Raw genomic sequence first — 23385 nt, forward strand, 5'->3', positions numbered from 1 at the left:
GAGAAAGAATTGAGCTGAGGTTGGTGGGGGGCAAGAGTTAGCCACTGAAAATATGGAGGTTGGAAAGTCCCAGTATCTGTAGCCTGAGGGTAGACAGCTAAGAGTGCAGATGTGCAGTTCTACTCCTTGTCTGATTGGGGTTGTGGACTATTGACCATAGAAGATCTAGTTGTAAAACTGACAAGGTCCTGACCCCAGATTTAGTGTCAGTCTGAAGTCTGGTCAAGACTGATGGATTTCCCAAATCAAGGCAGCCTGCCGGGAGGGGGTCTCTTCTCCAGTCTTTCAGTTGACATTGTCTAGGAAGACCATCTGCTTTCCTTAGTCTACTAACACCCATATGACTCTCATTCAGAAAGAGCATCCCAGACACAACTGGAATAATGTCTAGTTAAGTGCCCTGATACTCTGTGGCCCATAGTCAGGTTGCACATAGGATAAACTATAATAATTTACTCGTGTGTAGTTCCAGTGTGATTTTATCTTGATTTTTTTTGTGGCCAATATTTATTACTCTTCATCTCATCATGACAAATATCCTGACAGAAGCAGCTCAAAAGAGGAGAGGTTATGGTTTCTCACAGCTCAGGGGATAGGGTCTACATAATGACAGGGAAGTTTGTACGCAGGGGTTTGGTCCATCAAGCAGGAGCTGGCTGGTATTCCTGTTGCATCAATAGGTGGGAAGCAGAGAGTTCAGCTCAGTAGTGACTGGGACCTCAAGTCCTGCCCTTGTGGCACCAGTGAACCTGAGTTCACATCCAAACCATGGCTCTGTGTGTGGCACACCACCAATGTATCGTAAACAGTTGTTATTTTCTATAGCTGAGTGCTTAGTTAGGTCTTCTATTGACTTTCAGCTCCTTCACACTTAGGAAAATAACATCAGGGGCTACAGGGTCATCACTGCCTCTTGGGCAGTGAGTTCCCACATTCTATCAGCACTATGTCCCAAAGCATCAAATTCCATGCTCTTATTCTTAAATATCTATGTTTATGTAATAAAAATAACAGAACTTACATCTGTTCACAGAACCATTTGTGACTGGTTTGTGACCAGTGTGACTGTTTTTGTTTTTTTTTTTTTTATCTTTTTTAACTTGAGTATTTCTTATTTACATTTCTATTGTTATTCCCCTTCCCGATTTCTGGGCCAACATCCCCCTAACCTCTCCCCCTCCCCTTCAATAGGGGTGTTCCCCTCCCTATCCTCTCCCCATTGCCGCCCTCCCCCCAACAGTCTAGTTCACTGGGGGTTCAGCATTGGCAGGACCAAGGGCTTCCCCTTCCACTGGTGATCTTACTAGGCTATTCATTGCTACCTATGAGGTCAGAGTCCATGGTCAGTCCATGTATAGTCTTTAGGTAGTGGCTTAGTCCCTGGAAGCTCTGGTTGCTTGGCATTGTTGTTCATATGGGGTCTCGAGCCCCTTCAAGCTCTTCCAGTCCTTTCTCTGATTCCTTCAACGGGGGTCCTATTCTCAGTTCAGTGGTTTGCTGCTGGCATTCGCTTATGTATTTGCTGTATTCTGGGTGTGTCTCTCAGGAGAGATCTACATCCGGTTCCTGTCAGCCTGCACTTCTTTGCTTCATCCATCTTATCTAATTGGGTGGCTGTATATGTATGGGCCACATGTGGGGCAGGCTCTGAATGGGTGTTCCTTCTGCCTCTGTTCTAAACTTTGCCTCCCTATTCCCTGCCAAGGGTATTCTTGTTCCCCTTTTAAAGAAAGAGTGAAGCATCCGCATTTTGGTCATCCTTCTTGAGTTTCTTGTGTTCTGTGCATCTAGGGTAATTCAAGCATTTGGGCTAATATCCACTTATCAATGAGTGCATACCATGTGTGTTTTTCTGTGATTGGGTTACCTCACTCAGGATGATTTTTTTTAACATAGTATTTTTATTGATTATTTGGGAATTTCATATAATACACCCTGACCACACCCAATTCCCAGTCCTCCCAGGTCCCAACCTTGTATACTCCCTAAGAAGGAGGAGGAAGAGGAGGAGGAGGAGGAAGAGGAGGAGGAGGAGGAAGAGGAGGAGGAGGAAGAGGAGGAAGATGAGGAGGAGGAAGAGGAGGAAGATGAGGAAGATGAGGAGGAGGAAGAGGAGGAACAAGAGGAGGAGGAGGAAGAAGAGGAGGAGGAGGAAGAGGAGGAGGAAGAGGAGGAGGAGGAAGAGGAAGAAGAGGAGGAGGAGGAAGAGGAAGAGGAGGAGGAGGAAGAGGAGGAAGAGGAGGAGGAAGAGGAGGAAGATGAGGAGGAGGAAGAGGAGGAACAAGAGGAGGAGGAGGAAGAGGAAGAAGAGGAGGAGGAGGAAGAGGAGGAGGAAGAGGAGGAGGAGGAAGAGGAAGAAGAGGAGGAGGAGGAAGAGGAAGAGGAGGAGGAGGAGGAAGAGGAGGAGGAAGAGGAGGAGGAGGAAGAGGAAGAAGAGGAGGAGGAGGAAGAGGAAGAAGAAAAAGAAGAAGAAGAAGAAGAAGAAGAAGAAGAAGAAGAAGAAGAAGAAGAAGAACAACAACAACAACAGCAACAACAACAACAATAACAACAACAACAGTGGAGCATGGTCAAACTCCCAGTGGCCAGCACTTTAAAGATAAGTGAGTCCTTCCTCACCCCCATTCTTGTCAGAAGTCAACAGTTATGGAGAGCAACATCTTAGCATCTGTCACAAATTTTAGCAGTTCTCTTTAGTAGCTTCCTTTCTAGACTTTATTTGATGTGTGTGAGGGTAGGGGCTGTCACAGAAACCTTCTATGAAAAATAACTTTATTGAATCACAAATTTGATTGTAACTACAGCAAATTAAAGTCTTTCAATGACTTGGCATGGTTAAAACAATCCAGATGTTTTTAGACTAACTAATCATTTGTGTAGCTAGCCTGTATGATATAGTTTAGGAAACATGATCTGTCATGTTCACTGTAATGCCTTTTGACCAATACAGTAGCGATTTGTTCTCATAGAACAATGTAAAGGCTTTGCTGGAAATGACTTGTGAAGATGTTTTATTGATTCAGTTTATGTATATTAATATGAATTCAAGTGTAACATGCATTTCCGGATACCCATGGCATTCAGAGGAGGACATCAGATTCCCTGGGACTGGAGTTAAGGGTTGTCGTGAGCCACCATATGAGTTCTGAGAATGAAACCAGGGTCCTCTGCAAGAAAAAACAAGCGTTGTTAACTGCTGAGCTCTCCACAGCTGTTTTTGATACAAATAATTTAAGTTAGCATTGAGGTTTGAAACGTCATCCACCATTCCTAGTTTGCTCTAGATCCCCATTGCTATTTGAGATGAGAGACTTTGTATTTCAGCTTCCACTTCCAGCTGGCTGCTGGCTGCTGGCTGCTGCCTTACTCTTTCTGTTATGGGGTCCTAACCCTCTGGAGTCCTAAGTCCAGATAAGCAGATTTCTTCTGTAAGTTGCCTTCGTCATTGCGTTTCGTCTCAGCAATTTAAAGTTAACTAATACAGAAGTAGTTCCCAGGAGTGAGAAGTTGTTGTGACAGATCTGACCTGATCATGTTTTTGTTTTGAGGAATCTGGAAGATTTGGGGATTCTGCACGAGAAAGCTGTTGAATACTCTAAGTAGAACTCAACTGACCATCAAAGTCAGAGCATGGAAGACAGTCTGGGGAACGATGTAGACTATGGGACTCAGCTAAAGAAATGTCAGAAGGGAATACTGTTAGCATCTGGGCTAGAGTCTATCCTTGTGATACATAGGCTGCTTTCTGCCCTTGTCCTAAGAACCTTCCTAAGGCTAAATTGAAAATTAATGGACTAATTTCTTTGGTGGAGATTTCAAGACATTATGTTATTAACTATTTTGTGGTTGTTATTGACTGTTATGCAGTTCTACAAAGAAAGAGACACAAAAGAAAAAAAAACACAAATTTTCCAAAATGGGTAGCTTGAAGGAAAAAAGAGCAGACAGGAGTCTAATGTTTCAGCCAAGGCTCCAGATGAAAGAGATAATGATATTGAGGAGAGACCTGATCTGTATGGGAAGAAAACAGAAGCTGCCCTCAGGACAACACCCCACCCAGCTTACCCTATAACCTATGGCAAGTTGTCTGCTCCCAGAAACAAACAGCAAATCAAATTGCCACAAATGATATACCAAGGGGCAGGGTCCATCCCAGGGTTACAGCCAAACTTGACAGTGTGCTCACTCTATATGCTACCAGCATTAGAGTTATTAGGGGTGCATGAGTAATGGAGTTGTGGAATCTTTCTTCTCAGTCCCAGAGAGCCATTGAGGCCAGGTATGTGTCAAGGAAGTCACTACCTGAAGGTCTTGAAAAGCAATTGTGTGGAACATGGATTATGTTGCATAGCCCAACAAGTTGAAGATGCCGGAACAGTGGGAGGTTTGCAAAGGAGAGCTGCAAACTGGGAGTAGAAACAACCCAGCAGCAAGAGGTAAAGTGTAGGAGTGAAACTGGACCATGGAAAGCGTCTAAGCTTTGACACCAGACATGGAGCTGCAGGATTTGACGTTTAACCTCCTGAGCTTACTTTGGTCTTACTTTGCTTCGGTATTTTCCTCATTGCGCTCCCAGCCTGCTATGTGGAATGATGATGTATATTCTGTGTCACTGCATGTTGGAAGTCTACAATTTGCTCTTCCTTTCAAACAAAGAATTATAACTCAGAGATTGGTTTGAGTCCCAAAAGAGATTTTGGATGTTTAAATAGTGTGAAACCTTAGATATTAAGAGGGCGTTCAGAGTTGGACTAAATGCACTTTATATTATGATATGGCCAGGAGCCCATGGGGGCCAGCGAGTGGAATCTGCTGCTTTGTACGAGCTATCTCCCACATTTTTGGGGTACTTGAATACTTGATCTTCCATTGGTAGCACTGTTTGGGTAGGTTTAGGAAGTGTGGCATTGCTGGGTGAAGTGAGTCACTAACTAGGGACAGGCTCTGAAGTTTCAAGTGCTATACCATTCCTAGTTTAATCTCCTCTTCTTCCCGTGTAAGGCTGATGATGTGAACCCTCAGTTTGCTGTTTCTGCTGTGGTGCCTGCCTACTGCCACGGTTCTCAGCTGTGATGGTGCTGGACTCTTATCATGTCTGCACTGTAAACCCAAGGAATCCCTCTCTTCTCTACATTTCTCGGGTCATGGTGTTTTCTCACAGCAGTGGAAAAGTAAGCAACACATATGGCCAACTATCCCCTGTGGTCCACTTTCTTCCTGGAGTATTTTTAATTTGTTCAACGGAGGCATCCAACTGGGTCTCATTGGAAAACTTCAACCCTTAAAAGAATTTGGAATTTTAAAAGTCTACTCATGTCTTATATTTTGTATGAATATATTTATCATTTGTTCGTGTGCTCGTGCATGCTCCCGCCTGGGTTTCAGTGCACCATATGCATCCTTACCCATAGGGGTCAGCACTGGATTCACTGGAACTGGAGCTGCATGTGATTTTGAGCCACTCTACAGGAGGGATCTGAACCCTGGTTAGCTGTAAGAACCATAAGTACTCTTAGCCATTGAGCCTTCCCTCCAGCCCCTAATTTATACTTTAAACATGTAAATCAAGATTTTAGAAATTAAGGTATTTAAGTTAAATGACTAACAGCACACCACATGCTTCCATTCCCCTTCAGCATCCTGACACTTAACAGGCCGAAAATATGTATGTTTTGAAGTTTCATTCAAAAGTACCCACATAGAAGCATACCTACAGGATTCACACCCCAATTCTGTACTCAGAGATGTCTCTCCTTAGTTCTCTATTTTATTGTTTCAGTTATGTTTCTAATCATCTGCCTATAAAGGGGCCATTCGGTACATTTTAAAACTAATAACTCAAAAGACTTTTCTCTCACTTGTGTTTTCATTGGACATAGATGTATAAAGGGCATTCTAATTACCGTAATGCCCAACATGTCTAATCGCCTTTATGGAGGCTCCCAAACGGTGTAGGCTCTTGGTATTCTTCCACAGGAACCAGTTGAGCAGACGACACCACATGCCTTAGGAAGAGTTTCAAACTAATATGAATTATCTCTTTTCACAAGATCCAGAAAATGTGAGAGAAGCCACAGAGCAGAAATGCTCATTTTTATGCTTGTGGTTTATGGGCAACCCTGGACAGTGCTGGAGTGGAATAAGAGTTTTAGTGCACTAGATCAGATATTTTGAAGAACTCACTGGGTGTGTAATATTTGCTATGAATCCTGCTTTACATTCAGAAAGGCTGATCAGAATCTAGTGTCACCTCCGTGACCAGTTATTACCACGGTGTAATCTAAATTTGTATAAGCATCAAAGCTAATTGACTCTAACATCCCTCGTAAAGATCTCATCCCATTACAAGGCCCAAATAATGACGAGAGACCACTTCCCCTGAAATAAGTAGATATAATTGAGGTGACAAAAAGAGACGAGTTTAATGGAGGGGCAGAAATGTTATAAAGGAAATTCAGTATGGTATGACTAGGGATTTTCTCCTGTATCCAGCCTCAGGAAGACAGGTTCACTTGAGCCACTTTAAGGAACTAGTAGAAAAGTTAGAGAGTGTTGGGAACGTGTGCACTGGTTCATTCCTGCCCCATTGTCATTGGAAATGGCCAGCATGTTCGTGGAAACAAAAGTGGTCTGCAAAATGAAACTCGAAGTTAGCACACAGAGTTCAGGATCTCTAAGGAATATTGTGGTGGTTGAGTTGGATGGAGTCTGGGTGGTTTGCCCTGTAGCACTTTCTATAGGTGCTCTTGGGTATCAGGGACAGAGTTGATAGAGCCATTTATTCTCCATGTGACAGATGTGGTCCTTAAGTATGAATGATGAGTAACCAAATGATGAGTTTGATTTATTTAGTTCGCTCTTCTTAGCCTACCGTGCAATAGATACTTCGTTTGTAATGTCCTATAGACCCTTAAAGTACTGTGCAAGTGGTCATTCTTACCAGTAATTAAAAGAAACCATTGAGAAGCAAAGAGATCATCGTCTAGTGACATAGATGATAAGTAAATGACAAGAGGTTTGGATCCTACTCAGTGAGGCTCATGTGTGAAAATCTTTATCCCTGGAGTACTGACCTCAGTTAGAGGGTCTTTCTCAAGTCATTATTTATAACTGGACGCTTGAAGCAAGCTCAGAGTTAAGGATGTAGTGATTTCTTCTTTAGTTTCTTTGGGTAGAATGCACTGAGAATATGGAGACCCCTCTGCCTTTAATCAGGCCAACTAAGTAATTTTTTTCTTCTCAAATTTCCAAACCTAAATTTGTCTCAGAAAGTGTAGCCATGTGTTTCCAGTTTCTTTACCCAAAGCTAGAAATTGTCTCTAAAACTGACAAGAAGGTCTTTTTGAGCAGAGATAGGAAGTTCCTTATGTGGAGGGATTGGAAGGGTAGACAATTTTCTGAAATAGTCTTGAGGGACACCTCTTTTGAGTACCAGCCATTGACCTCAGTTTGCTGGTAGACTCTCATACTAGTGACGATATCTTATCCACACGAGAACCCTTGCAATATGTTGTGGCCAATCCCTTTTTCTCCTAGGGCTTAGCTTCTCCAGCTTCTGCAATTCCAGTATTTCCATCATGCATCTCCTGGCTACTTTGCTCTGGGCAATAGCCAGCTGGAAGCAATGACAGCTATGAGACAGAATTCCCAGCCCAGCTGGTAAACGTCCCTGTAGTACTTACCGGTGAAGGGCTTCCTAGGAGTTACATAGATCAATATGTGTGGAGGGAAGATGATCTTCCCTCTATAGGTTAGAATTCCCTCTTACAGACATCACAGTTGAAGGCTGTTCTTTACGATGCTCGCTATTTTTGTGGGTACACAAAAAGAAATGGAAGTCAGTGCTGTGGGAAATGTGAGACATTTGTTGTAGTAATTAAGCTTACACACAGTCAGGAGTGAGGCCCTGAGAGCAAGTGCTAGGTCAATACTCATACGTTGGAGGATTCCATGGTACATGGTTTCTTGGGCAATGGTATTTGGCACAGTCATCCTGTATGATTCAACAGTGGAGACTGCTGGCTACCGTCCGCATCCTAGTCAACATGGACTTTCCATCAGGTTGAGAAGCAGGGTATGGTCCTCTTTGTCCTGGCTGAGTTTGCCAGCAACATTGCTTTTGTGCATGAACTTTCCAACCCTCCTCATGTGATCTCCTTATGTGTCTGTTTCTTTCCCTAGAGCCCTCTTCAGAAAAATGAACACTGAAGCTTTTAAGTAGCTGTAGTCATGATTCTGAAGGAGATGTCTGTTATGTGGACAACCTGATCCCTCAGCTGAGGGACTGGGGGCCTTTCAGTGTCCTCTGATTCTGTGTCAGTGGCACACATTAGTAAGTGGTGGTTACCTGAAATGTGAGTGTATCAGTCTGGGTCTATAACCAACTCCTTAACATCCTACATGATAATGTTCCACAACTTTTTATAGTATTTTTAATATTTTAGACAACCTTTCATTTTTTATATTTATTATCAATATCGAGAGACAGAGAGAGAGAGAGGGAGAGAGAGAGAGAGAGAGGGAGAGAGAGAGAGAGAGAGAGAGAGAGAGAGAGAGAGAGATTCATATGTACACATGTGTGTGGGCTGTGTACTTGATTCTGCTTATGCATGTGAACACTAGGGTGCCATGTTAACTTGTTTTTGAGACACGGTCTGTACCTGATTGATCCATATTATTTGCCGGACAGTGAGCCCCTGGCCACTGTCACTTGTCAGTCTCTGACTTCCAGCCCTGGGGTTACAGAAGCATACAGTACCCAGCCCTTACAGTGAGGCTGGGGATTCAGTGATTTTGCAGCAAGTCCCTGACCTACTGAGCCCTCTTCTAGCCCCGGAGCACTTTAATTCAAATTTGTAATACAGTTTTCAGGAAAAATACAATTTATTTGAGTAAAACCTCTAGGTATAAAAATCTACTGCTTTCCCCTGGGTCCTGCTAAGACTGAACCCCCAGTGAACTAGTCTATGGGGGGAGGGCGGCAATGGGGGGAGGGTTGGGAGGGGAACACCCATAAGGAAGGGGAGGGGGGAGGGGGATGTTTGCCCGGAAACCGGGAAAGGGAATAACACTCGAAATGTATATAAGAAATACTCAAGTTAATAAAAAAAAAATAAAAAAAAAATCTACTGCTTTCAGCATGAAGCTTCTCATAAAACTTTTAAAACGAGAGAAGAAAATCCATCTTAGAAACTTTTTATAATGCAGCATGAACTCAGCTTTGCAAGCCTGTGAGACTTTTTACCTCTCATGGGTTTTTCAGAGTCAGTGTTAATAGTTACTATGAAATTGTAACTATGAAAATCCCTAGTCTCTATTAATGACTGGCTTGCTAGTGTTTGTCCCCTATCAAAAGGCACTACTGTGTGACTTTTGAAGGTATGTCTAGTTTTTGGAAGTTCTTATTAGTTTGTTTCTTTTTTTTTCCTGTGTTGATTATTGCCTTTAGTTTCTGCCTAAGTCAGTGGCCCCTTTAAAGGTCAGATCCTGAGTGGTTCAGGCTGTGTAGACCAGACTAGAGTGGTTCTATTACCCAGTTAGAGGATCTGTGATCCAAAAATGTTACAGGTATGTTAGAGGTATGTTACAGGTATCAGGCATGTTCCCAGAAAACGAAGTGAAACAGTTAGGGATTTGGTCTGTAGACTTCAGTCTATTAGCCCCTGTTTAACCTGTCAAGCGTGTTGACATAACTGTGTACAGTTATGTGTAGTTAAAAGAAAACAGGATTTTGAAAGGATTTAACATGGTCCTAGAAGCAAAATACACAAAAGTTGGTGCCACCGTTTCCTTCGTGGACACTAGATGTATTCCTTTTGTTCTTTAAATCGTTTTGAAGGTTTGTATATATGCTCTACACACTTACAAGTTACTAGATGTGTGAGCTCTAATGCCACATGTTTCGGGCATGGCCAAGAGTATGAAATGGGAAGGCGTAACTCTAATTCACTGAATAACTTAACTCATGCTTCTGCAAATGATAGAATCGTGATCGAAGGACTAGAAAACTGATTGTGTGTTGTGAGAAAGCTAAGTTTTAACTTACGATTCCTGAGCATGACACTAAGTAGAAACTGGTTTCTTAAAGGACAGCTCAAAGGAAATCTAGTAAGGACGTTAATTTTTGCTTAGAATTCTAAGAAGTACTTGACAAGAACAGACTTTTTTTTAAATAACAATAGTTTTGTTAAGAGTTGTTATTTAATCTGTATTAGTAGTCCGTGTGCAGGTGTGGTGTAGTTAAAAAAGGTGACTGGAGACAGCTGTGGGTGCTAGGAACCAAACTCCTATATTTTTGGTTACGAGCATAGCCTTTAATGGCTGAGCCATTTTTCAGCTCAGTGATAGCTTTTTAAAAAACAAAACAAAACAAAACAAAATCGAAAAACCTCAAGCCTGTCCACATTTATAGTGTAGCCAAGGGGCTGGAGAGATGGCTCAGCAGTTAAAAGCACTGTCTGCTCTTACAGAGTCCTGAGCTCAATTCCCAGCCACCACATGGTGACTCACAACCATCTGTAATGGGATGTGATGCCCTCTTCTGATGTGTCTGAAAACAGCTACAGTGTACTCATATAAATACAAATAAATAAATCTTAGAAAAAGTATAGACAGTACGCTGAACACATGGACATGTTCTGTGGCCAGTGGTGCTTTCCTGAAGCTAGCTTGTAGTATTCCACTCATTGATTCTGCTGAGGAAAATTCTTGTCCAGGAGCCACAGGTATAAAGGCTAACCAGACACAAAGCTATTCACAATGGAGAGACACAGACAGCAGAGGAAAGATACCATGCTATTGACACGAAGCTTTGCATAAATAAAAGAGTTGATATTTTGGCTATCCCATGACACAATTTAATGAATTAGAATTGACCTAGAGGATTCTTACCCATATTCTTGTCTAGAAAAGAACTTAAACAATGTCCGAAGTCCAAGTTCAGAAAAGGTACTTACGAGGAATTTCTAAATCCAAGAAGCCATGACAATCATTTACACCCCTTACCTTTATAACCAACTCACTTGGAGACACACTGAGTTCTGTTCATCTCACTTATAAGACAATGTAGACATTTTATTGCGGAAATATTAGTGTGTCTGGCTATACAGTTCTAAACACAGGGGCTCTCTAACGTCTTATGCATCATTTTGCTTTTTACAAACAAAAATCTGAGTGAAAGAACAATGGGTTTCCAAGTATTTGTGGCAAGTAACCACTGTCCTGAAATAATTAGTATTAGCCAGAGATCTAGACACACATGGTGCTGTCCTTGGAGAGCCAAATTTTAAATGTTAGAAACTTAATCTCAGTCTCTAAAAGCTGTGGTTTTCAACCTGTGGGTCACGGAACTTTTGAGGGTCGAATGACCTTTTTCACAGGGTCACATATCAGTTATCTTACATATCAGATATTTACTGTTAGGATTCACAACAGTAGCAACATTAGAGTTAAGAAATAGCAACAAAGTAACTTTATGGTTATGGGTTTCCAGGACATGAGGAACTGTATTGAAGGGTCTCAGCATTAGGAAGATTGAAAACGATTATGCTAAAATTATTATACAGTTTAAAAATAATTTTTATTTTAAAGTAAATATATAAAGTCATTTTCTCCCCTTGCTTTCCTCTCTCCAGTTCCTCCCATGGACCCCACACTCCCTTGAGTGCTCTGAAATTCATCATCTTTTTCACACACACACACACACACACACACACACACACACACACACACACACAGAGAGAGACACACACACACACACACACACACACACACACACACACCACACACCACACACACCTAAATTAATAAATATGACCTGGTCAGTCCACTTAGTGTTACTTTATAGACTTTTTTAAAAAGTCAGTGAGATAATATTTTAAAATTGATGTGTATTTCTGAGCATAAATCCCCCCCAATAAAACATCACAGAGATCACGATACTTTCCTTTGAGGAAGCTATGAGGTGAGACACACCTGCTTTTGAAAGTAGATGTTTGCATCTATCCTTCCTTTTCTGGGGAAGGTGTGTGGGAGAAATAGGGTGAGAGAAAGCGATTTCAGCCCGAGTTTGCAGCTTGCTGAGAGTCATACCATATAAATATGGGCAGACTTTGTTGTCCCCAGATGACTTCTCTTCAAAAAATGAAGAAATAGATTCTTGAAAGGAAAAAAAGAAGGACCGGGCCAAAAAAAGGCGCCGTCGTTCAATTTTTGTTCGTGTTCGTTTACTTAGGTCAGCAGAGAGCAAGACTGGAAAGCTCTTCCGTTTTGAGGAGGCGGAAAGCATTAGTTGAGCAGTGAAGGTGTCGATCTTGAGTGTGGTCTGTGTTCATCTGTGAGCACTGGCTTTGGAAGCAGGCAGCCTGCTGGGCCTGTGTTAGTTTTAGTATCCCTCTGTTTAGACTGTCTGCATAGCGAGTGGAATTTCCACGTTACCCCTGTGCGTAATAATTGGTTTTGGTTCTCAGGAATAAAAGTCCTTCTCATTTAAAACTTTAAAAACAGTGCTTAGGAGGCTGTTGGCAGAGAGAGACACCTGTAATTAAAGCACTCACTGAGACATTTTTCAAGCATTTCGCAGTCACCTCAATGTTATCCTTATTTCTGACTCCTAGACCATTCCAATCCTGGAATGTCTCTTTGGGGATTGATAAAATTCACCAAAACCTCTTTGTATGGCTTTGTGAAGACTTCGACATTTGACCTCAGAATCATCGAGTGGCAATTACATGTTTAGAACAATTCCTGGGGCTCACGAGACACCAAGGAGAAAACACTTTGTGTGGGCCACGAAGGGCGTACTGTTGGATGGGTTTGCTGGTATTATCTCAAGAGTTAATTTCTAAATATCGTTTGATTTTTCTTTTTCAGTACCCGGGGATGAAATCCAGGACTTTACAAACTAGGGAAGTGCTCTAACATCGACCTGCACTCTGGTGTGACAGCTTTAAATTAGTCAGGAATGCAAACGAGACGCGCTGTTCCTTAATAAAATATTTCTTTCCTATTAATAGGATGCTACAGAAAGGCAAGGAAAGAGTTAATGATAAGACCATCGCTGAGTGTCTTAATCATTCTATAGGCATCGTACTTCTCATTTCACATACATTGGCCTACTTGAACACCCTGTGCTATGCTTTTGTTCGTAGTTTATATAAATAAAAACTGAGGGCTGGAAAGACGACTGGTACAGACTCTTCATACCAAGCCCTGAGCTCCAAGCCCACAGCACATGCTGTGAACATTCAGATGCTTTCCCATTAGTCAACACGAAGCACCAAGCAGTCTCGGACACACAGCCAGCAGCACGCTTCCGTGTATTCACTTGCAGTACTTCTTCAGGTGTCCATATGCTCAGCGCACACGTGAAATCCTGCTGCGGGCTTTTCACTCGCCTTCCACACCGGTGTTCTGACGGCAGAATCTACTAAGATTCATAAAATGGCGTCAGAGTCGTCTTGGTACCTCAGCGTCATCTTGGTACATGCAAAGCCAGGAAGAGGGCCTACGGTTCATCGTCTAGGCAAAGATTTAAGTTGGAAACTAAGAAATAAACACGTATTGTTTAAATCAGCCACCGTGAGCTCAGAAGCCACACTGAGGCAGAAGGCGCTTCCGTTCCCCAACTGTGTGTGTGCGTGAGTCAGGTCTGCTGTAGAAAAGTGAGGGAAATACACGACTTTGTTAAGAAAATCTTTGGGGGAAAAGAGAGGAGAGACTTAACTAGGTCTCTTCTTTTGTTTTTGAGGCAGGGCCTCACTGTTACCTAAGCTTCCTGAGAACTTACTGTATTAATCAGACTGGGCTGAAACTCATGGTGATCCCCCTCTTATAAATCTCTTGGGTTTATAATAGTCAGCCCATAGGTACAGGTTAGGCCCATAAGAACTGGCATATCACTCCTAGGCAATTTCCCCATAAGCACTAACATTCTATTGATGCTTATTGAGCATCTCTTATCTGGAGGGCATTATCCTGAGGTATTCTCTCTTGACCGACTCTGCCAATAATTCTGTTAAATACTCATTAATACCTATCACATTGCACAGCATAAAACAACAAGCAAACCAACCAACAAACAAAAAAAACTAAAATAAAGCCTCATGTCTAAGTGTTAGAGTTGAGGAGTCATCCCTAGTCCAGTTTGAAAGCTGTAACCATTAGAGATTTTCATGCCAACCCCAGTGGGTGAATAATGACACTGAGGTTTATACTTTTTTACAGTGCTTTTGATCTTAGATTAGGCTTGTTCCCCAGCTAGCACTCAACTTATATTAATCTGTTTTTTACTCTTCTATATCGGCTGCTTATCTCTCTTCTGTTTAGGGGGTGCTGGCGAAGCTCCTGCCCTGACTCCTTCCCACAATTCCCACCTGTTCCCGGAAGTCCCACCTATTCTCTCCTGACTTGCTTGCTATAGGCTATTCAGCGCTTTATTGACAGGCGATGCTTTTACACCCAGCACAAGAGATTATCCCAACATCAAGCACAAACTTTATCCACTGCTCTTGGAAGAAGTAGAAATAGTTCAAAGGATAGCAAAGAAATGCAAATGAAAATTATATTTGCGTCCAAATCGATGATCTACACAAACCAAAGATGCTCGGAATGCTGCCCGCTAGAAGCATTATCTTGGTGACCTCTCTTGTCACCTGAGTTTTCGGTAACTAATGTGCACCCTGCATAAGATTAGAGAAGCCCGATCTTTCTGTCCCGCCCATATTTCATTCTATGATAATTAGTCTATTAAGTCAGAACGGAGCACCCGCAGTGTCTAGAAGTATCAGACTCTCAGACTGACACTGTAGACACTTCTGCACTGTCTCTGACTGTTGGTCTTCCCGACCTTCTTGTTGGATGAGTCAGCTCAAGGGCTTAAAGTCTGCTCTTCCCCAAGCTTGAGCGTCTTGCTGCTCCTTTAAAGACTTCCCTTATTTTGATCGTTATTCACAGAACCATCTGGTAGGTGTGTTATGTCATTGATTTTTTAAGAAAGAAAATATGACATATGCTGCTTTTGTGTGTAATAGAAGAGTAAGGTTAGTTTTGCACTTGTATATGTACTTGTGTGAGTGTGTACCTGTGTATACATATGGGTACGCGTGTGCAATCCTTGGGTAGGAGGCAGAAGCCATCATTGATTATCTTCCTCAATAACTCTGCATGCTTTTTGAGTCAGGGAATGTCACTGAACTTAGTGCTTTCTGGGTGTTTTGTTTGCTTTATTGTCTAGACTGGCTGGCCAATGAGCTCTGAGAATCCTTCTAGCTCCACCTCCCGACTGAGGGGATTGACATGTGCTGCTACACCTGGGTTTTTTAAATAGGTGATAGGGGTATAAAATAGAGTTGTCATACTTGAAAGGCAAACACTGCAACCAAGCCATGTCTCAGCTTCTCGTTAATGACCTATTTTCAGATAAACCATTTTGATTGCTTTTGAATCTCATTGAAATGTAGGATTCGGATCAATCTGATTAAGGCCATATCTTTAGATGAGGTGTATACTTAACTTAGACTTGAAAGAAAGTGAAATGCATAACTGTAGTGCAGTTCCACATAAGACTCACATTCCGTTCAGAAGCTATTTATTGATGTTTCAATACATTCTGATTCTTCACGTGTGTGGGGATATTCTACTGGTAGGATTTTGTGAAGAGTAAGCTTCAGATTCCCTAGAAAGAGATAAAAATTTTGCATGTGCATGGGGTTGTCCATGCATACATGTTCATGTGAGGTAAGGAAATATATCAAAAATTATATTACACAAATGATATTAGCTGTGGTGACTCTCAGCTTTTTCCAAGTTCTCAAGTCAAACCAACCCTTGACCCCTCTTCTTCCTGGTTCTTCAGAACCAGGTGTTTGTCTTTTAATTCATCTATTAGAGTTATAACTGTATATTAGTTTGAAAGATTGTTTTTATGACATCCATATAAATAGTTCTTTGCCTCTTTGGTTATGAGACAGTCTTAAAATCAACAAGACATGTCAGAGACTATTGGGTGCCCATTGTGTACTAAGAAATACGCACAGGTGATTCCTCAATGAGGAGCATAGAAACTACACAAGGGAGGTTTCTGGAGCAGGGAGTCGATGGGCAAGTTTTAAAGATTGTATATGTTTTCATAAGAACTAAGGCAGAGTAAAACAAATACCAACATGATCATCAAAGTGCATAAGCCAGCATATAAAGAGTATTAATTTCTGTACTGGTAAAGAAAACAAAGCAAAATCATCAGAGGGCAATGGTGATGTCCAGAAATAATGAAAGCAAAAAAATATTCCAGAATACCATCTTGGAAAATAGTGATGCTTGCAGGATGGTTAGGGAGAAGAGTGATGTTAATGGAGAAGCAAAGAGAAATCCAGGATGAAAATTGTTTCTGAAGGAAAAGAGGGAGAGTTTAATGAACTAGTTGGGATTTAAAAAAAATCTTTTACCAATAACTCTTAGTAAAATATGTCACTTGAATCTGGAATAGTGTAGTTTATGATGACTTTTTTTTTAAAAAGAAAAATCTTTGGTGGGATTGTGTGGGCAAAAGGCAGCATTCAACAAGTTAAGGAAAGAGCATCAGTTGCTAATCTAGAGACAGTACATCTAGATCTCTCACTAAGATGTTTGCATACTTGTGGGAGGAAAGAAAGAGAAAAGAGAGGACTGCACAGGAAAGAGAGAACCTTGAGACTCCACACAGGAAGCTCTTTCCGATTAACTCAGATTGGTTTTGATCTGTTTAACCAAGATGCATGTATGTGCATGGAGCAGTACATAAAGTAACACGTTTTTAACAAGGATAGAATACTCATTCACCAGATTACCACATCTTCAAGTCTTCAGCCTGACTCTGGTCAGTGTCTGTTACCAGTATGTCTTCTCTAGACAGCAACATTGGATGCACAGGGTGTGTTCAGGAAAGAGGTGAGAAAGAGTGGGGTGATACCAATCTGGAAAGACAAGAATGGTGGGGCATTCCTCAGGTGAGATACATTTTATAAAGCTTCGGTTTTGCAACCAAACAATGTTTTAGACGCCCAGGTATTAAAGGAAGTTAATTAACTTTAATAAAATAATTTAGACGATCAAACATGGAGCATATGTCATCAATAAGTCTAACTAAGTTACAGCTGGATATTACCCACACTGAAGAGGAGGAACAAATACAGAGTTAGCCCAAGACACTTTTGAGAAATGACATTTTGATAGAGTTCTGCGAAGTCAGTGCCAAAACCACCTGAATACAGTGGGAACCCAGTAGCAAGTTTATTTCTCCTGAGAGTATTGATTTGCAATTCTGGTTTGCAATGTGCTACTTTAGGGGTGTACTAAGACTAGAGAGGTAGGCGAGTATAAACCACGAAAGCTACTTTTAGGCAAAGAAGTTACAAACAAGGCAAGGGCAAAGGCTAAGTTCAAACCTTTGCTGTTAGACAAGGATCCAGGAATCGGCCATCTTCATCTCAGCCTTGAGTGACATACCTTGGGTTCATCTGCCTGAGTCTCTTTTTGATGGAGTCAATGTAGAAATAAGTGATCTACGTGTTATATGGTTTTCAGAGAGCACGATTGGATCTAGCAGAGTTAATGCCCCAACAAACAATACCTCAGCATCCAGATCCAGACCCTATATGAAAACTAGGACTCACTGGAAAGTTCGTTGATTCTAGAGCTGGAGAAATACAAACAGAAGACAAAGATAAAAGGTAAATCTGGAGCATCATGTGATGGCAGAAAATGAAGAAACTGATTTAAAAACAGGGACTGCCCACAAAGGCCACAGGGTCAAACAAACACCAGTTCCCAATGCTAAGGCTAAAACAGCCTCAGCCACAGGACAATGCTAAGGAACCAAAACCCAGAGAAACCCTCTGTGAGGCCACATGTATATAAATAACTGAATAAAGAAGGAAGTGGAGAAGGGGATGGCCTTTTAAACTAGTTGCCAGTTTATAAAAGAAATGAAGGGTGTTTGAGCTCACAGCTGGGCACACAACACAGTAACAACTGTTACATACAGGATCTGCCCACAAATGTTAAAACCAGCAGGCCAGAGTTGGAGGAGGAGCAGTAGGCCGCTGGTATAGCATACATTTCAAAATAGACTTTTATAATATAAAACACCACTTTAATTACCTAGGCAAGGTTACCTAGGTCGACTGCCTGAATTCTGCTAGTGACATATTGATGACGTCAGAGCATCATCCACATCGACCTCTGACAGTCTCTCCAAACTGAATAACTGTGGACTAATAATCAGAAGCTGCAAACATGTTTCACGATGCATTTGACCAATGTTTATGGAGCGTAGCGGTTTTGAAAGACAAGAAAAGGTCGAGGGTCTGTCACAAGATTGCAGGAGACTGAAGATTATTCAGGGATTACCAAAAGTCCAAGCTGGATCCCGAAACAGGAAAAAAAATGTGCAGGGAGAGAAAACCTTGTGGAAGTTGACAGAGTTTTCGACTTTATGGGATCATCAGGTGCTAGTGTAAAACTTTTGAGCTCAATGTTTGCAGAGTGGTTTAATAAGTGGTGACTATTTGCAGAAATTGGAACGGTTGTACATCAACCCTGCACTTTTAACTTTTCCATGAGTTGAAAGTCATTCCGAACCTCAAAAATTTGATGAGAAACAACAAAGAAGAAGATGAACAACAATAAGAGTATAAAGCTGTGTCTATATTTTTTGAAAATTGTTAATTTGGTTAATATGTTATTAGTAAAGTAAACTGACCTCTGGGGTCTGTCCTTGTCGTGTCTGAATGAATTGTCATGGTAGCCTATCATACTCCAGTTTGAGGGGACTTCTAAAACATGAGCTATGGGCAGAGTTTGCAGCCCTACAAGGGACAAAAGAAATACAGATTTTGATCTTTTAGCTCATATGCTTGCTTGGTTTTCTGGGAGGGAGAAGGTTGCTATCTACTTAGTAGTCATTCATATACTCAGTAAAAATGTGGGGGCCTGACACATTCTTAATGGATTATTATTCATTTAATGCAGGGTTCCAAGGAGATAAGCACACCAATTGCACAGGTCATGCCAAGAGTGAGCAAATTCCTGTGTTCAATATGAACCAAAATATCTTACATTAGCCCCAATTTGAAAGTGACATTGTCCCTTCATACAATTGCTAACTCATATAAACCTTAAGTAAATAATGTTTTAAAGGTGAAAATTGGGTATTTAGAATTTAAACAAATCTATTTATGAGCCAATCTACTCAAGTCTTATTAAATACTACTTGGCGAGGCTATTGCACCCTTTTAATATTAGTACTAGGGATGCTGAGGCAGGAGGATCATAAGTTCTAAGCCATCCTGGTCTTTATAACAAGAGCTTGTCTCTCCAAGCATGTTAATTATTTCTTCATGAAACCTATTGCTAAGTTATGTGTTAGAACCGGTCCAGGTCACTATGATTAAAAACAGAAAGCACAGAGAACTGCAAAAAGCCCTAACCGGAAACGGAATATAACGTAATATTTAGTCAAGACAACTCTGTGTAATGCATTTTAAGTAAAATATCATTACCACAGAAGTTTGAGTTTGGTTTAGAAATGCATAGAAAGAAAACTTTTAAGTTTTGGTCCAAATTAGCTAGCCACTTAATTGGCTTTTATGGTTTTCACCGTCAAAGTGAATTCTCCTAAAGTCCTGCGTATGATACTTTAGGGACGGTGAACTGTGGGCGCTGATGTCAACTATATGAGGGGCTGTGAGAAAACACTTTAAAAACAATTTAAATAACAACATTCTAGCGATTGACTCCCCTTGGGTCCCACTATAATGAAACATGGATTCTAAAGAAAAGAAAAATCACACTACAAGCTTCTGTGCTGTCTGATTTAAATGGACATCTAGTAGTTTGGTAAGGAGACAGGGTGTGAATGCAATCCCTCAGTTTGTTTGCTTGCTTGTTTCTCTCTCTCTCTCTCTCTCTCTCTCTCTCTCTCTCTCTCTCTCCCTCCCTCCCTCCCTCCCTCTTTCTTTCTTCCTTCCTTTCTTCCTTCCTTCCTTTCTTCCTTCCTTCCTTTCTTTCTTTCTTTCTTTCTTTCTTTCTTTCTTTCTTTCTTTCTTTCTTTCTTTTCCTTTGAAATGAATATACCTGGTTCCTAAGAATCGTGGGCATGGTAGATATGAGAGTAGGCCATCTGAGTATTAACTGTGATGGAGTTGACTTTCTTGCCTGGTCTTTTGTGGGTAGGTGGCAGGGTTGCAGACTTAATGAGGAATCAGAAGATTCACACTTAAGCACTTCCTGTCATCAATATCAGAGCCACTACACTAGACCTAGAAGCTGACAATGTCACCTCACCTTGCAAAAATAATTAGAATCTTAAACACTTCCGTGTGTCCCAGCCCATTGAATCCATGTGACAATCTAGTCGGGTGGGTGGGGAGGCCCAGTAGGTGTGTTTTGAATTTCCATATGGACCCCCTAACTTACTTAAGTTCCTTTGAGAACCAAGGTCTCACCCTACTGCTCCTTACTGGCCAATACCACTCCTCTCAAAGTGAAGCAGGAGCTTTGGGCTTTGGGTTCCGGAGCAGGAGCGTGCTACCGGAAAACATGCTGCCTTCTGCTACAGCACCAAGGGCTATTTTTAGATGTTTTCCTTTGGCTAATTGTCTCTCCCTCCTTGGGGAATTTCAATGGGTAGAATCCCAGATGAGCCAATTTTCTTACTAATTCCCGCAGAGATAGAAAAGTGGAAGGCCATGGCTCTGCTGGTTGCCTTGGGGGCCTCATAACTTTCTTCGTGATGACAAAGGAGTGGGTTCAGCAAGTTCTTCAAGGACGTTGAAACTCACAGATCCTCTGCTGGACTCACTGATCAATGAGGCTAAGGCAGGACTTGGTGGGAGACTGGGGATTATCTTCTTGGAGTCTTGGAACCACCCTGATTTCTGAAAGAAGCAGAAAGCATGGAGCCAGCAGTGACAGCGGGCTCAAGACTCTCTTCCACATGCTCCAACTTTCTTCTACCACCTTTGGAAGGAAAAGGGAAGTTCTAAAGAACTTGAACCTCCATTTCAACTTTTGGGAAACACAGGGAGAGCGGTGGAGGTAAGCCTAAAGGAGGCGAAGAGAGATGGAGTGATGACAGCCATTTAGTCTTAATTTCTCCCTGGAAAAACAAGTCAAGGAGTGTTCCATGCCCTGGAGACAACGAATGGAAAGTGTTCAAGTTGGTTTCTGACTCAGTGTCAGGGTCAAACTTCTAACAATGCGTTACTTGGGGAGCCACTGAATTTCTTACCACCTACATTGTGCAGGTACTGGTTGGTATGCATACTGGCATTCATTAGGATATGAAAATGATCCAAAACCCTAGAGAAGGAAGATAACGTGAAGGCACTTATAGTGAGTGCATTCTTAAGTCACAGCAAGGGGTACATGAAGCTCTCTGTAACCCTTGAAATGCCAAGAAGCTAATGGGTTGAAGATCACACAGCAAAGAACTTGAATTCAGCCTGTCTCCAGCATCTGTGCTTTCAAAGATGTTTGTCCTTGAAGGTTCCTCTCTGCACAGGGATTTCACTTAAAGGAGCTCCCTGTCCCATGCACACCGCTATTTTAATTCTGACATTCATAAGCTCTGGGAAGTGAGGGTTGGAACTCAATGTATCCTTCTAGAGAAACATGAGCCCTTTAACACCAAGCAGACCTCCCCAGGACAACTGAACAGTCTGACAGGCAGAGGTACCAGAATACTCTCATCAAGTAAAGTGCGGGTGTGCTATCTGATGCTGCTTCACTTGCCTCTTGCTTTCCAATTCTGTTCTAGTCAGGTCCTTCCCACTGCCCTCATGCTAAACATATCCAAGAGTCTGGAAAGCCAGGGAGAGAACTATCAGAAGCTGTCAACCTCCCCCCACCCCACACCCCCATTTCACACTCTTCCTGGTCCAGATTTATGGAGAGGCACCCGAGATGGCAAAAGACTTACCCAAGGTCACAGCCCTAGCCAAGAAATCCAGGAGTCCGGGCTCTCACAGCAGAACCTAATGACCTCTTAGGTACACTTTCTCATCGCCTGCACGCGAAGCTCTCTCACCACGCTAAGCCGGCTTCCCTGTCCCCCGCCCTTCAGTCCCCCGACTCGCTTCTGACGCTTGGCGGCCTCCCGGGTCCAGCCCTTCCTGCGGGCGCTCCCTTCCGCCGGATTCCCACGCCGCGTGCCACGCCCCCAGCCACCAGCAGCAGGGACCCCGAGGCAGCTGAGACCTGGGTAGCGGGACCCGAAGGAGGCGCGACCCGCGGTGACGTCCTCCGCGCCACGGCGCCCGCGTTCCCTCCCGCAGTGGGGCCGCCCTCCTGAAAGTCCCAAAGTGTCGCGCGGAGCCGGCTGAGGCGTGGCCGAGCCCGGGGCCCCCGGGAGGGCCGCCCCCGGCGGAGCCCCAGCCCGGCGAACGAATTTCACGTCTCCGGGACGTGCCATGGGCTGGGGACCCCAGCGCCCCTCACAGGCCATCGCCGGGTCTCAGGAGTAGCCGAGGTGGGCGGGGAGCCGGCCGACCCCGCGCGAGTCTCTCCATGAAGATTCTTGCGCTTTCTCTGAAGAAAGGAGTGCATATGCTGCAGTGCCTCTGTGGAAGGAGCCTGAGGTCCAGCGACAGCCCAAGCGGTGAGCCGACGTCCCCTCCCCGGCCGCCCACCGCGGGAGCCCTGCGCCCAGAGGGCCCGAGGCTTCCGAGCGCGCGCGTGTGTGCGCGAGTGCGCGTGTGTGTGAGTGTGTGTAGCCCTGAAGTCACCCGCGCTGTCGTCCCGCACCCGAGCTGGAGCCTGCGGGTCCGGGACGCGGGGAGCGGGAGGGACCGGCTCCCACACTTCCTCGCGCCTCGCTGCTCCTTGTGACTTGCTAGGGCGGCCTGGGACTCACGGTTGTCCGGGGTCTCCTCGGAGAAGTTGCTGGTGCAATCGGCTGCAGAGGGGGACTTTAAACAGGTGGCTGGCAGACAGGTATCTTATTTTTCTTGCTTTGTCTGAAAGTGGACTTTTGCCAGTGAGGAGATGGGCTACCCTTTCTCTGGAGATGGGGCGATCTCTGCCCTTGGTGCTGAAGCAGGAGGCTCCCAAGTAACCTGGGACTTAGCCAATCTGCTCCCTTCAGGAAAGGAAAGAAAACCAGATCATTTGAGTTAATCTGTGCCATTGAGAAAAATCATTAAAATACTTAATGGCTTAAAATAAAAGCAAACTAAAACCAAAGAAGGCATTTTGTTCTGCACAAGCCTTGCAAGATGATGTGGTGTTTCGTGGAGCTCTCTTCTGTTGTTTGATTCCTTTAAAGGATGAAAGTTCCCTTTAAATCAATCATCTATTAATTTTGCAAGGGCTAATTCAGTTTCTGTGCACTTTGGTTTCTTTCTCAAAAGC

General features: G+C 43.0%; 1 protein-coding gene and 1 long non-coding RNA gene across 9 annotated transcripts in view; one reads left to right on the forward strand and one right to left on the reverse strand.

The window, feature by feature from the left end:
* The window catches only part of Fgf12 (fibroblast growth factor 12), a 567610-nt gene that overhangs the window by 169070 nt on the left and 375155 nt on the right, over window positions 1-23385 (forward strand). The window contains exon 1 of one of the 2 annotated variants that reach the window (XM_087575301.1): window positions 22162-22633. The exons of the other annotated variant lie outside the window; for it this stretch is intronic. Coding sequence (XP_087431427.1) covers window positions 22543-22633 — 91 coding nt within the window. The 5' untranslated portion in view covers window positions 22162-22542. Of the gene's footprint in view, window positions 1-22161; window positions 22634-23385 lie in introns of those variants that run through there. 2 annotated transcript variants of the gene reach the window in all.
* LOC148002658 (uncharacterized) lies at window positions 2700-22296 on the reverse strand. Of its 7 annotated transcripts, none has more exons than XR_015633587.1 (8): window positions 21956-22116; window positions 20692-20912; window positions 18737-18842; window positions 17606-17671; window positions 16816-16949; window positions 15569-15673; window positions 7683-7805; window positions 2700-3167 (listed from the first exon to the last, which is right to left on the reverse strand). It is a non-coding gene; the product is annotated as an uncharacterized LOC148002658 (long non-coding RNA). The 7 variants fall into 7 exon arrangements; XR_015633586.1 differs by having other exon boundaries at window positions 2758-3167; window positions 17482-17671; window positions 21956-22139; XR_015633584.1 differs by lacking the exons at window positions 2700-3167; window positions 7683-7805 and adding an exon at window positions 12987-13651 and having other exon boundaries at window positions 17421-17671; window positions 21956-22245.

This window comes from Rattus norvegicus, chromosome 11, assembly GCF_021556685.1.
Source record: "Rattus norvegicus strain SHRSP/BbbUtx chromosome 11, alternate assembly SHRSP_T2T, whole genome shotgun sequence".
Lineage (NCBI taxonomy): Eukaryota > Metazoa > Chordata > Mammalia > Rodentia > Muridae > Rattus > Rattus norvegicus.